At 49.0% G+C, this 11,458-nt stretch overlaps 1 protein-coding gene across 4 annotated transcripts in view; it reads right to left on the bottom strand.

Moving 5' to 3' along the window:
- The window catches only part of ZNF609 (zinc finger protein 609), a 194,500-nt gene that overhangs the window by 4,648 nt on the left and 178,394 nt on the right, over window positions 1–11,458 (bottom strand). For all 4 annotated transcript variants that reach the window (XM_045822233.1, XM_045822234.1, XM_045822235.1 and 1 more), the window contains 6 exons: window positions 7,964–8,051; window positions 4,383–6,726; window positions 3,112–3,478; window positions 1,534–1,709; window positions 840–1,056; window positions 289–367 (listed from right to left, as the gene is read on the bottom strand). In XM_045822233.1, coding sequence (XP_045678189.1) covers window positions 294–367; window positions 840–1,056; window positions 1,534–1,709; window positions 3,112–3,478; window positions 4,383–6,726; window positions 7,964–8,051 — 3,266 coding nt within the window. In that variant the 3' untranslated portion in view covers window positions 289–293. The remainder of the gene's footprint in view (window positions 1–288; window positions 368–839; window positions 1,057–1,533; window positions 1,710–3,111; window positions 3,479–4,382; window positions 6,727–7,963; window positions 8,052–11,458) is intronic.

The raw sequence follows: 11,458 nt of genomic DNA, 5'->3' as shown, positions 1-11,458 counted from the left end.
TAACCAGGCACTCAGCCGGCTGGCACAATGACCACAAGGTGGCGCTCCAAGAAAATGAACTGTAGGGGAGGCCGCTACAGGTCTCCCGAGAGGACAGGTGTTCCCCAGCTCTTCTCAGATGCTCATGGCTTCAGGACAGACACGTACAGGGGGCCTGGCCCGGGTTCCACCATTTCCAGATGGCTGACCCCACACTGCCGTCCCTCACCCGGGCTCCACAGACCCTCTGGGATCCAAACATCAGCTCTCCCTGCTCCGTGAGTTGCCCTGAAGTACACAGCTACTTACCATTCTCACCTCCGGGGCGGTGGGTAGAGCGAGGGAGTTGCGCCTTGCTGGCTGGCAACAATGGCTGTGGAAGAGAGCCCTGCGTGAGCAGGGGGACAGGTTAGTGCAGCACCCAGGCCCTTCCCGTTAATAAGCACTTTGTCTTTATCAGCTGGGTGGGGGTTGGGAGGCATTTCTCCTTAAATTCCCAACTGCACCAAGTTTTGGGGTGCTGACAGGAAAAAAATATGATACTTGGTCAGATGTAGTTGCTGGGCATAGACAGGAGGGCTCCATTTTTCAGCTCTTTGCTTCTCTTTGACTGTGGAACACCTGCTCCTTATTCTCCTGTATACGAAAGCCAGTTGTCTGGAAGAGTTTGAGAATCCCCAAGCTCCAAGGGAAGAAATAAATGTCATGTGCTTTACTGATGGTCTGCAGGAGGCTAGGATTCTGACAGATTCAAAGCTCAAAAAAACCAAAAATACCCCCCAAACTCGCTGGAGCCCCCTTGCCGTGAGTGACGCTACTGGGGTGGAGTTGAAGGGCGAGGAGGTGGGAACTGAGCTCACCTGCCGCATACGGTAGGTTGTACTGCGCCGGGAGCAAGGAGTACCCCAAGTGGTGGTGGTGGTGGTGGGTGGACATCAGGCGCTGGGAAGGGGAGGTGCGGGGCCGGTCTACGCTCCTTTCACTGGAGCCCGCTGCCCCGATGCTGCTGCAGCCGCCACCACCCCCGACCACCCCACAGCCTCCCCGATCTCTCTCCTGAGAAGTTTTATCACTTATCTGGAAAAGAAAGCAGACACAAAAGCACTACTGTGAGCCACACACGTGAGAGCAAGACACCCAGATCTCAAATCATGGCTCTTTAAACATGCAGGACCCACCCCCGCCCTAGCCAGGGTGGCTCAGTGGACTGAGGTCTGGCCTGCGAACCGACAGGTCGCTGGTTTGATTCTTAGTCAGGGCACATGCCTGCGTTATGGGCAGGGTCCCGAGTGTGGGGCACATAAGAGGCAACCACACATTGATGTTTCTCTCCCTGTCTTTCTCCCTCCCTCCCCTTCTCCCTAAAAATAAAAAAAATAAAATCTTAAAAAACAAAACATGCAGGACTCCTAAGAATGAAGGCGGTGCCTTGGGGAGCCAAGGTCAAATCAGCCCAACTGCACTGTGGTTAGGACCTGAACCTGCCCACCTTCTGCCAGCCCGATTCCCGCCCCACTGGTGTTTGCTAACAGCCAGTGTAACTGCAGCCCTTACCGTGGGGGACTTGCTCTTGTAGTGACTGGCGTGTTGCTGCAAGATGTCCAGGGCTTTGGACTCTGAGCTGGATTTACAGCCGACACTGGGGCTGGCTCGTGCCTTGTCCGCATCATCGCCCCCTGAGACCTTGCTGCCGTACGGGGAGAAAGAGTAGCTGGAAGGCAGGTAGGAACCTGGGAAAGGAGAAATCAGTCAGTCAAAGAGATGGCAGCGGTAAAAGAAACTGCTTTAGTGGGCGTGGCTAGGAGGCCATCAGCTTCCCTAGGCACAGGGGTAGTTTCCACCCAGGTGTCTTTGGGCTGAGACCAGTAGTATGTCCTTTCTTTACTGAGCTCTAGAGGCAAAACCAGCTCAGGGACATTAGGAACATGACTCTCAGTCTCTGGGAATCAACTTCCCCAGAGTCCCAGTCTCCGAGATTCACCTCGGAGAGGGGACATTCGGGTGGAGTGGTCACAGGAAACGGAGACAGATGGCCTTGGGCTCAGACCCTCCCTCTAAGACCCCCCAGTTGGGTAGTCTTGAGCATATTGACCACCTTTCTGAGCTTCAGTTTCCTTATTACCGAAATGAAGATACCGAACCTTATTTCACAGGGTGACAGGGAGGATTAAATAATGTAAAGTCCATGAATGCCTAGCACAGAGCCCGGCCAGATCAGGCACCCATGGAATGGGACTATTATTTTTATACAGATGAACAGGGATAACAGGAGGAGGGAAAACCACAGGGTCAGACAATTTCCCATCTCTCTGAAGGCCTACTTGTCCCAGAGTTTGCCAGAACATCCAGGCTATTGAGGCTGCTCTCCTGAAGGGAGGTGGCAGCTTTAAAGACCGAAAGAAACTCTCTCCCACCCCAGAAGCACCACACACGGCTCTTGAGGCAACAGGAACCAGTGAGTAGAGTTCATAAGGTCATTTTCTTCTAACATGTTAAGAAACACAAACTCCTACTTCGTGTCCCCGTCCCAAGCACTCATGGATAGTGGTATAAAAAGCTTATCTTTCCCAAGCTGAACCTTTTCTAGCTGGGCTGCCCCACAATCTGCCTTCCAGCTGCTCCGCCCCTCTGCCGCCTTCCAGCCTTCCAGCTGAATGTGATCTTGCCAATGAACACACGCATTGAATGTTTGGATGTTATTTGTTCTGTGTGTCTCTCCTGCTACAATTTAGCTGTAAGCTCCTTGAGGGGGGAAACTAGTCTTCCCTATTTCTTTTGTGTTCTCCACAGTGCTGAGTACCCTGCGAAATGCAGGATACATGTTTAAAAAATCCCAGCAGGGGAAAGATGGCGGTGGAAAAGGGTGGGGGTTTACCGTTATCCATGAAAAATGACTGTAGAGACAACCCTCTAGCTGGCGCGAGGAAGAAGTGGTCCCACAGACTGTAACTAGGGGTCATTCACAGAGTTTGGGTTTAGAGTGGCCACTTCACAGAATGTCACATTCAAAAAAGGGCTGTCACCTACCCGAGCCTCAAAAAGTCTTAGGACTAAGCAAGAAAACCAGATATGAAATCTCTGCTTCCCTTCCCTTCCCGCTCAATGGCACGGCCGCCGGAAGGGGTGCCGTACCTGGGTAGTTCTGCATCATCACAGCAGGCATGCCCCGGTAGCTGGGGTGGCTGGGGTCATAGGACTGGCTGTAGGAGTAGCCGTGCATGTAGGGGATATAGGACTGGTGCTGGGTGAGGGGGGAGGACACAGGCACATGGACACTTGGTCGGGGCTCCTTGCTCCCAAGGCGGGACTCCTCAGACGTGGGCAGCTTGCAGTCACTACTTGTGCTTTCCTTCCCATCCTCCTTGGGGACAGAGTCCTTACTCCGACTCCTTTCCTCCTTCAATTTGCGGTCCCGCTCCTCTTTCCACCGCTCATCTTCTGACTTGATGTCTGAGTACTTGGCAGGATAAACATACGTCCACATCCGGGGCTCTGCTTCCTACAACAACCACAGAATGTGCACTGAGTGTGTTGTATGGAAGAGGGGCGGAGGGGAGGGGAGAAGAGAGAGGGAAGGGGGAACAGGGGAAGGGAGAGAGGGGAAACATTTAAGCGCAGGGTCCCAGCAGAAACTCCAGAGCAGATAATACCCAACACCTGGGGCAGAGTATGACTGTGGCCTCTATTGATCATTTATAATGAACTCCAGTCCCTTCTGCTTAAAAAGCCTGTCCCCTCCCTGACCAAAAGGAAACAAGATGTGGGGAAAGAAAAGGAAAATCCATCACTGGGTCTCCTCTAGGACAGAACCAACCTTCTGGGGAAATGACTCTTTGAATAGAAGAGGCCGCTCCCTTCCAAGGCTGTTTGGGTTGCTGCAGTGCTCCAGGGCAAGCTCGGGGGTGGAAGGTCTAACTGTGGCACCGGGAGGGAAGGGAAGGCTTCCTAAGTCTCTCGAGCAGAACAAGACGTGACATCAAGTCTTGGTTCTACCTCGTCCTAGAAAATCTTTTTGAAAGTGACTCAGTCTGAGAGGTGCACTTCCAGTCCAATCTAAACATGGACAGATTGCCATGAACTCGCCCCACAGGAAACAAGGAGCAGACTAAGAATCAGAACACCTGGGTTCCAGTTTCGGTTCTGCTGGGAAAGTCCCGTAAGCCTAGGCAGATCAGGCTAACCTGCCCGGGCCTCTCTTGTCATATGGGAAACACCCTTTACAGATGTAAATGTGCTTTTAAGAAACCATTACAATCATTTACAAAGGTAAAAAAAATCCCTAAAACTATAGATTTCTCTCGCTAATCTGTATTCTGTTGACCTCCTACATCAGGAGGGCCTTGATTGTGAGGAAGAGAAAAAGACAATTAAATAGTATTTCTATTTCTCCCCAGAACAGTTACCTGTCGGTACCAGAGTATCGGATCCACCTCTGCCTGGCGGCCACACTCAGCACCTGTCTTAGCCTCAGGAGCCTCCTTGCCTAGGTGGCTGGCCTCACTCAGCTTCACTTTAAGTGTTTCTGGGGCCTGGCTGGGGAGTTTGGAAGAGTCATCTAACTTGGGAATAATGACCGATTTGGCAGGGTCAGCCCCTGGCTCCTTGGCCTTGCCGGGTCCTGACTTCACCAGGTCTGTCAGGCTGGGGGCCTTGGTGAGAGTTGGTGGAATTGACGGCTTTTGCTTCCACTCTTCCTTGAGTGCTGCCTCCCGCTCCTTCAGGCCCAGCTCTGCCTTCTTGTCCAGTCCCCGCTGCTGCTGCTGCTCCAAGCTCTGCCGCTTCTGCTGCTCCTCATACTGCTGCCGGTAGGCGGCGTTGGTGCTCAGGAGGTGGGCGTGGTAGCCCTGGTCGCTGTAGCCGTAGGGGGGCACGTAGGCGTACTGGTTGTAGTAGAGGGACTGCATGTACATGCTGGGCCGCTGCTGGATGACCGAGGGCTGCTGACTGGAGCCGCTCATCTCTGGCTTCTTGTCTTCGCAGACGTCATTCTTGCCTTTCCCCTCTATGCTCTCAGGCTCCTCATCCTTTTTTGCCTTCAGGGCCTGGCTTTCCACTCCTGCCTGGCTGCCGGCGTTCAGCGCCCCTGGGCTGGACTGTGCATAGTTCGGCGAGTAGTAGCTCTCAAAGCCTTGGTAATATGGGGAGTCTTTGCTCTGTGGCTGAGCGGGGAAAAGAGTTTTCTTAGCCCCTTCTTTAACCAACTGTTCGGGGTCCTTTGATTTGACGCCGTCCACTTTGCCCTCCCCGTCCTCTCCGGCATCAGAGATGTCGGAGTAGGCAGGGCTGTTGGTTTTGACTGAGCCGGCTTCAGCTCCATTCTGAGTCACTACGTGTAAGGGAGTCATAGGCTGGGTCGGGGTGGTGCTGTCCAGGCGGCTGCTGCCTCCGATGGAAGGGCTGGGGGCGTTGTCTGTGAAGCTGTAGATCTTATCAGCTTCGGCCTTGATGCTAGCCAGTCGGCTCTGGTGGGGGTCTGACGAGCCATTTAGGAGCCCCTCCATTTTCATCCCATCTCCTGATGATTCCCTGAATGGGCTTTTGCCTTCTTCTGCTCGACACACCTTCCCGGGAGTCAGAGGACTTTCAAGTTCCTTTGAAGACTCCTTCTTTTTTTTGTCTTTCTTTTTCTTGTCCTTGGCTGGCGTCAAGGCAGGGTTGATTGTGAAAGGTTCTCCCATCACAGTGGGCTTGGGCTGAATGGGCTTGAGCTGGGGGCTGTTGGGCATGGCTTGGACCACCGTGGTGGTCAGGCCGGAGGAGGAGCCAGGGCTGGCTGCTGTGAAGGTGGCGGTCTGGAAGGTGTAGATCTGCTGTGGGGGGATGGCCGGGGCGATGGGCCGGGCTGACTTTAAGCTCTTTGAAGGCATCTTTTCAGGTTTCAAACTAGAGGGTTTTTTACACTTTTCTTTTTCTATACACTTCCTTTCCAAAGAGTCAAAAGCATCATTGCTTGTTTCATCCATCACTGAGGGTCCGTCATCAGAGCCGTCATTGGACAAGGCTCCAAGGTCTGTGTCCCCTTCTCCACTCAACTTTTTCTTACAGAGGCCTTTTGTGCTGAACTTGCTGGAAGGAGAAGGGCTGTGGGGCTCTACAAGTCGCACTTTGGGGGTAGCTGAGCGGGCAGGGGACAAGGAACCTTTCTGTGAGACAGAGGCGCCATTGCAGCTCCCGAGGTCTGCGTGGAGCGGGGGCTCCTCTCCGTACTCGCTGTCTCCATCTGCTTCTGGCTTGCTGTCATCATCTGTATGGGCATGAGCCTGATGGTACTTAAGCCCATTGATGTGCTTGTACTTTTTGTTGCAGTTTGGGTGGGGACAGTCGATCAGAACCGGGGAGGGACAATTTCTGTCTAGAACAGTGGTTTCCACCTTGGTCCCAGGGAGGGGGCCAGTGGCTGAGCCCATGGAATTCGTACGGACACGCTTGCTCCCTTTGGAGTCCTCTGAGCTAGAGTTCAGCTCCATGTCTGAAAGTGGTTTGCTTTTCCGCTTATTCACTGAGGAAGGGCTGGCCTTGACATCCTCAGAGGTGCTACTGGCAGGTGGGCGATGCTCTGAGGAATTCTGGCTGCCCCGACGGCCTTTGCTATTGGCTCCTGCCCGAGTTTTGCTGCTGCTGCTGGTCCCTTTGCTGTCAGAGGCTGCGGCTGTCTCACTGACAGGTGTGTTACTGTTGGGGCGCATGCGTTTGCCTCTGCCCCGACCGTTCCGCATTTCCAAGTCACTGGTGGGGGAGTCACAGAACCTGGGCAAAGGACAAACACAACAGGATATTACTGAAAAAGAGAAAATGTCTTTAAACCAGTTTAGCTGCAGTCTCCAGAAGAACTGCCCAGATGGTAACTATCAGATTCGATGAATATGAGTTGTTAAAGGAACTTTGGAAAGAGTGGGAACTGCAAGTGGGGAGCTCCTGCAGTGCTGCCGGCATGCTGGCTGCACACCACTCCTCCACACCTGGGCTCCCGAGACCCTGGCAGACCGCACACTAACATTAGGGACAAGCTCTGAGGTGCCATTCACTCAAATGTCAATGTTAAGGTCAAACTGCAATTTGCAAACGTCCTTGTGAAACCCTAGCAGAGTTTAAAAAACTGAAATAGCCCCGGCTGGTGTGACTCAGTGGATTGAGTGCTGGCCTGCAAAGTAAAAGGTCACCTGTTCGGTTCCCAGTTGGGGCACATGCCTAGGTTACGGGGCAGGTCCCCAGTAGGGAGTGTGTGAGAGGCAACCACACACTGATGTTTCTCTCCCTCTCTTTCTCTTTTCCTTGCCCTCTCTCTAAAATAAAATAAATATATAAAATCTTAAAAAAAAACCCCAGAACAAAACCCTAAAATATTCTTGAGTTTAAACCTCTGAGAGACAGCTACCATCAAAAAGGATCACTAATAATGTTTGTTCACTGGGAGTTGGCTCTGTTGCCTTGGTTGCAAGGCGACTACAGGGAGCAGTCAAGAGTTCCATAAATCCAGACAAAGGTTTAAACGGGAAAAAAATAGTTTAAACAGGACCTCCTCTTCCCCATTTCTACCCAGCTTATCGATGCCTAATTCATTTCTTCTTTTACATTCCAGATGAACACAGGGCCTCCCCTTGTGTCTGCACCGTAATGTTCTTTACAAGCTGGGTGTCTTTTCCCTGCCCCCGTATGGCAAAAGCTTTAATTTTATAGAAACACATCTATGATATCTAAGGTGAAAATTACCATTATGAGATGCTGTTAATTTTTTTAATTCTTCCTTTTTTAAATAAATAATTTTTATTTTTCAATGACAGTTGATGTTCAATATTATACTCGTTTCAGGTGTACAGCCCAAAGCTGGGTATCTTTTACTAGTGAGGGAACCTACCAGACGACCAAGAGTCTGCTGGTTTGGGTGTCTTCTAAAAACTGCCCGACCCCAGCAGGATGAAGGTACAAGGGATACTGGTTCCGGTGGCTGAGACAAATGAAAACTAAAAAGCCGCGGAGTGCTCACCTGGGGGGTGCCCAGTCATGTCGTGTGCAGTCAAGAAGTGTACCTACATACGTCTTGTTCCTCCACGTTACATTCACCACCAACATCCCTGGAAGACAAGAAGACTCAGATATAGACAAGAGAAGCCCTTCTGGCCACTGCGAAGCGTGTTTTCCATTTGAGCTGCATTCTGACTCCTGCAGGAGAGCTGAGGGCTACTATGGGTCCCAACAGGACAGACGGGATTGGGCCGGAAGAGCTCTGTGGGGACTGCCCGCAGCACTACGAGGGCCCTTAGCATGGGCGACACTTACAAAGATTTCATGGTCAAGGTGTATTTTTGTAACTTAAAGAAGTGAAACAATATATCGATGTTTTTCTCTCCCTTCCCCCTTCTTCTCTCTCTAAAATCAAAAAACAAAAAAACAAAAACACACATCTTTAAAGAATTGTGTGTTATCTCAAATATACTAAAAAAATACAAAAAAAACCACAAAAACACATGTACCCACCGCTCAATGATTTACAAGGTTTTGTGCCATTTATGAGTCATGTTTTTGGTGTCAAGTCTAAGAACTCTTTGCCCACTGAAAACTTTCTTCTAGGTTTTTTCCCTAGAAGTTTTACAGTTTTCTGGTTTAGTTCTTGGATCATTTTGACTCAATTTTTGTATGAGATTATTTATTTATTTATTTGCCCACGAGGTCCCTTTGTTCCAATCCCACCTGTTGAAAAGGCTACCTTAATCCCAAGAATTGCGTTTGCACTTTTGCCGAAGTCAGTGTGTGTGTCTGTGTGTCTATTTCTGGGTGCCCTGCTCTGTACCACTGGTTAGTTTCAGTGTCTCACCCTCTGCCAATATCACAGTCCCATTGGTTACTGCGGCTCTATACAAATCTGAGTCTTCCCACTTTATTCTTTCTCAAAACTGTTTTAGCTATTTTAGTTCTTTTGGCCTTCACACAGAAATTTTAGAATAATTTTATCTATATCCACAAAATATCTTGCAGAATTCTGACAGAAATTGCATTAACTTGTGTATCAATTTGGGAAAAACTGACATCTCTACTATGTGCTCCCTATTTATTTAGATCTTCTTTGATTTCTTTTACCAGCATTGTGTAGTTTCAGCACACAAATCTTGTAGATGTTCGTAAAATTTACTCCTAAGTAGCCCTGACCAGGTAGAGCTCAGTAAGTTAGAGCATCGTCCCAATGTGCCAAGGTTGTGGGTTTGATCCTTGGTCAGGGAACATATAAGACTCGACCAATGAGTGCATAGATAACTGGAAAAGCAAATCGATGTTTTTCTCTCCCCACTCCCCCCTTTCCTCCCTCTGTCTCTAAAATCAGTAAGTAAAAATAAAAAAAATTTACTCCTGCCTTTGGCTGGGTGGCTCAGCTGGTTGGAGCATTTTCCTGTATACTGAAAGGTTGCAGATTTGATTCTCAGTCAGGGCACATACTTAGGTTGTGGGTTCGATCCCTGGTCAGGAAGCATACAGGAGGCAACCAATTGATGTTTTCCTCTCACATTGATCTCTTTCTCTCTCTCTTTCCCTCCTCTCCCTCTCCCTCAAATCAGTACATATATCCTTGGGTGAAAATTTAAAAAATAAATTTACTCCTAAGTTTTTAATTGTTTTGAGTTATTGTAAATGGTATATTTTTAAAATTCAGTGTCCATGTGTTCATAGCTAGTATATAATAGATGTATAATTGTTTTTGTTTATCTTATATTCTATGACTTAGCTAAAATCATTTATTAGTTCTAGGAGTTTTTTTTTATACAGTCATTGGGGTTTTCTATGTAGGCAATCATGTACTGTGCAAATAACTACAGCTGTATTTCTTCCTTTCTGATCCGTATGCCTTTTATTTTGTGTTATTGCAACAGCTAGACCTTCCAGCACTATGCTAAATAGGAGCAGTGAGAGCTGGCATCCTTTCCTGGTTCCTGCTCTTGGGTGGGGGGAAGCATTAAGGTTTTCACCCTTAAGTACAATGTTCAGCTCCATGTCTGGGATATATGAGGCAAAAAGAAAACCCAGGAAACTCACCACCATGATGGGAAGGGAGGGATAAAGAGAGGGAGAGGTATCTCCCGCCCACATCCCCAAATGGGGACCTGGTCTGCAGCCTAGGCGTGGGATCTGGCCAGGAATTGAACCGGCAACCCTTTGGTTTGCAGGCAAGTGCTCAATCCACTGAGCCACACCAGCCAGGGCCTGCCTGCCTTCTTGTATGTCACTTCATCTTTCCCAAAGTGGAAGTCCTAGTTAAATTTTATTGGTTGTCTTTTTTTTTTTTTTTTTTGAGAGAGGGAAAGGGAAGGGAAGGGACGGGGAGGGGAGGGGAGGGGAGGGAAGGGAAGGGGAGAGGAGGGGAAAGGAAGGGAGAAAAACATCGATGAGGTGAGAAACACTGCATGCTCTGTAACCAGATACCAAACCCACAACCTAGGCATGTACTCTGACTGGGAATCCACCTGTGACCTTTGGCTTTGTGAAACGACACCCAACCCACTGAGCCACACTGGTCAGGGCTTGGTAATTTTTATTGGTTTTAGATTTCTATTATACAAAATTTTGGTTCGCAGGCTCTTTTTGAGTGAGATGTTTTCGTTACTGATTTTTCCCCTGCTCTGTTTCATACTTTGCAATTTCTTCCATTTAGTCCCCTGAGAACCTAGTCTGGACAGGTCCTCTAAGGGCCTGTGCCATTGGAAGAAATTTGGGATATCCTAGCTCTAATCATTGAACCAGCAGGCAGCTTGACACACTTCTTCACAACTCCTTAGGCTGCCTTCCTCCCCTACTCAATTAACCATTTTAAAGCCTCCGTTCATGAGGCTGGTTGGGGGTCAGCATTTCACTGCCCTGGCCTCAAGTTCTATCTCTTTAGGGGGCATTTTCAGTATGCAGTTATCGCTCAGAAATTCATCTCTCGGGTACCAGTCTCTGCTCCCAGTTCTAGAGGCTGGCAGGCCCGCTGCTTCCCGCAGTGACTCACATCTCTCTCACTTCTGATGCCTGGAGATGGTTATTTTGCTTTTGAGCCCAAATGTGTTCTTTGATTTTCACTTGATATATCCCAGTTCTTGCAATGTGTTTGGACCAGAGGGGATGCATCAAAAATTTGAATGCAGTCATTTTGATTGGAAGTCCCAAGGCACATTCTCAATGTATCTGGAGAGGAAGTCGGGGGACTCTAGAATTAGCCCTTTGTCTTGGTCATACACCAATATGATACTCTGATTCATCGCTCCATTCCTAGGGCCTGTCTGTAGTAACTCACTTATATTCATTTTTTTCTTTAATATATAGACTGCTGTCTAAGGACCATTGGACTTGGGGTTAGACAATGTTGGTCCAAATCCTTGCTCTGCTGTAGTGTAACCTTGAACAAGACAGTTAACCTCTATGAATTTCAGGGTTTTAATCAATACTACAGAATTAAAACAAGTGAATAAGATTTTAAATTAAATAACTAGCCCATAGTAGGCTTTTAATATGT

This window comes from Phyllostomus hastatus, unplaced genomic scaffold (assembly GCF_019186645.2).
Source record: "Phyllostomus hastatus isolate PE091 unplaced genomic scaffold, TTU_PhHast_1.1 phas_scaffold_501, whole genome shotgun sequence".
NCBI classification, from domain to species: domain Eukaryota; kingdom Metazoa; phylum Chordata; class Mammalia; order Chiroptera; family Phyllostomidae; genus Phyllostomus; species Phyllostomus hastatus.
This window is presented reverse-complemented; position numbering and strand designations above follow the sequence as displayed.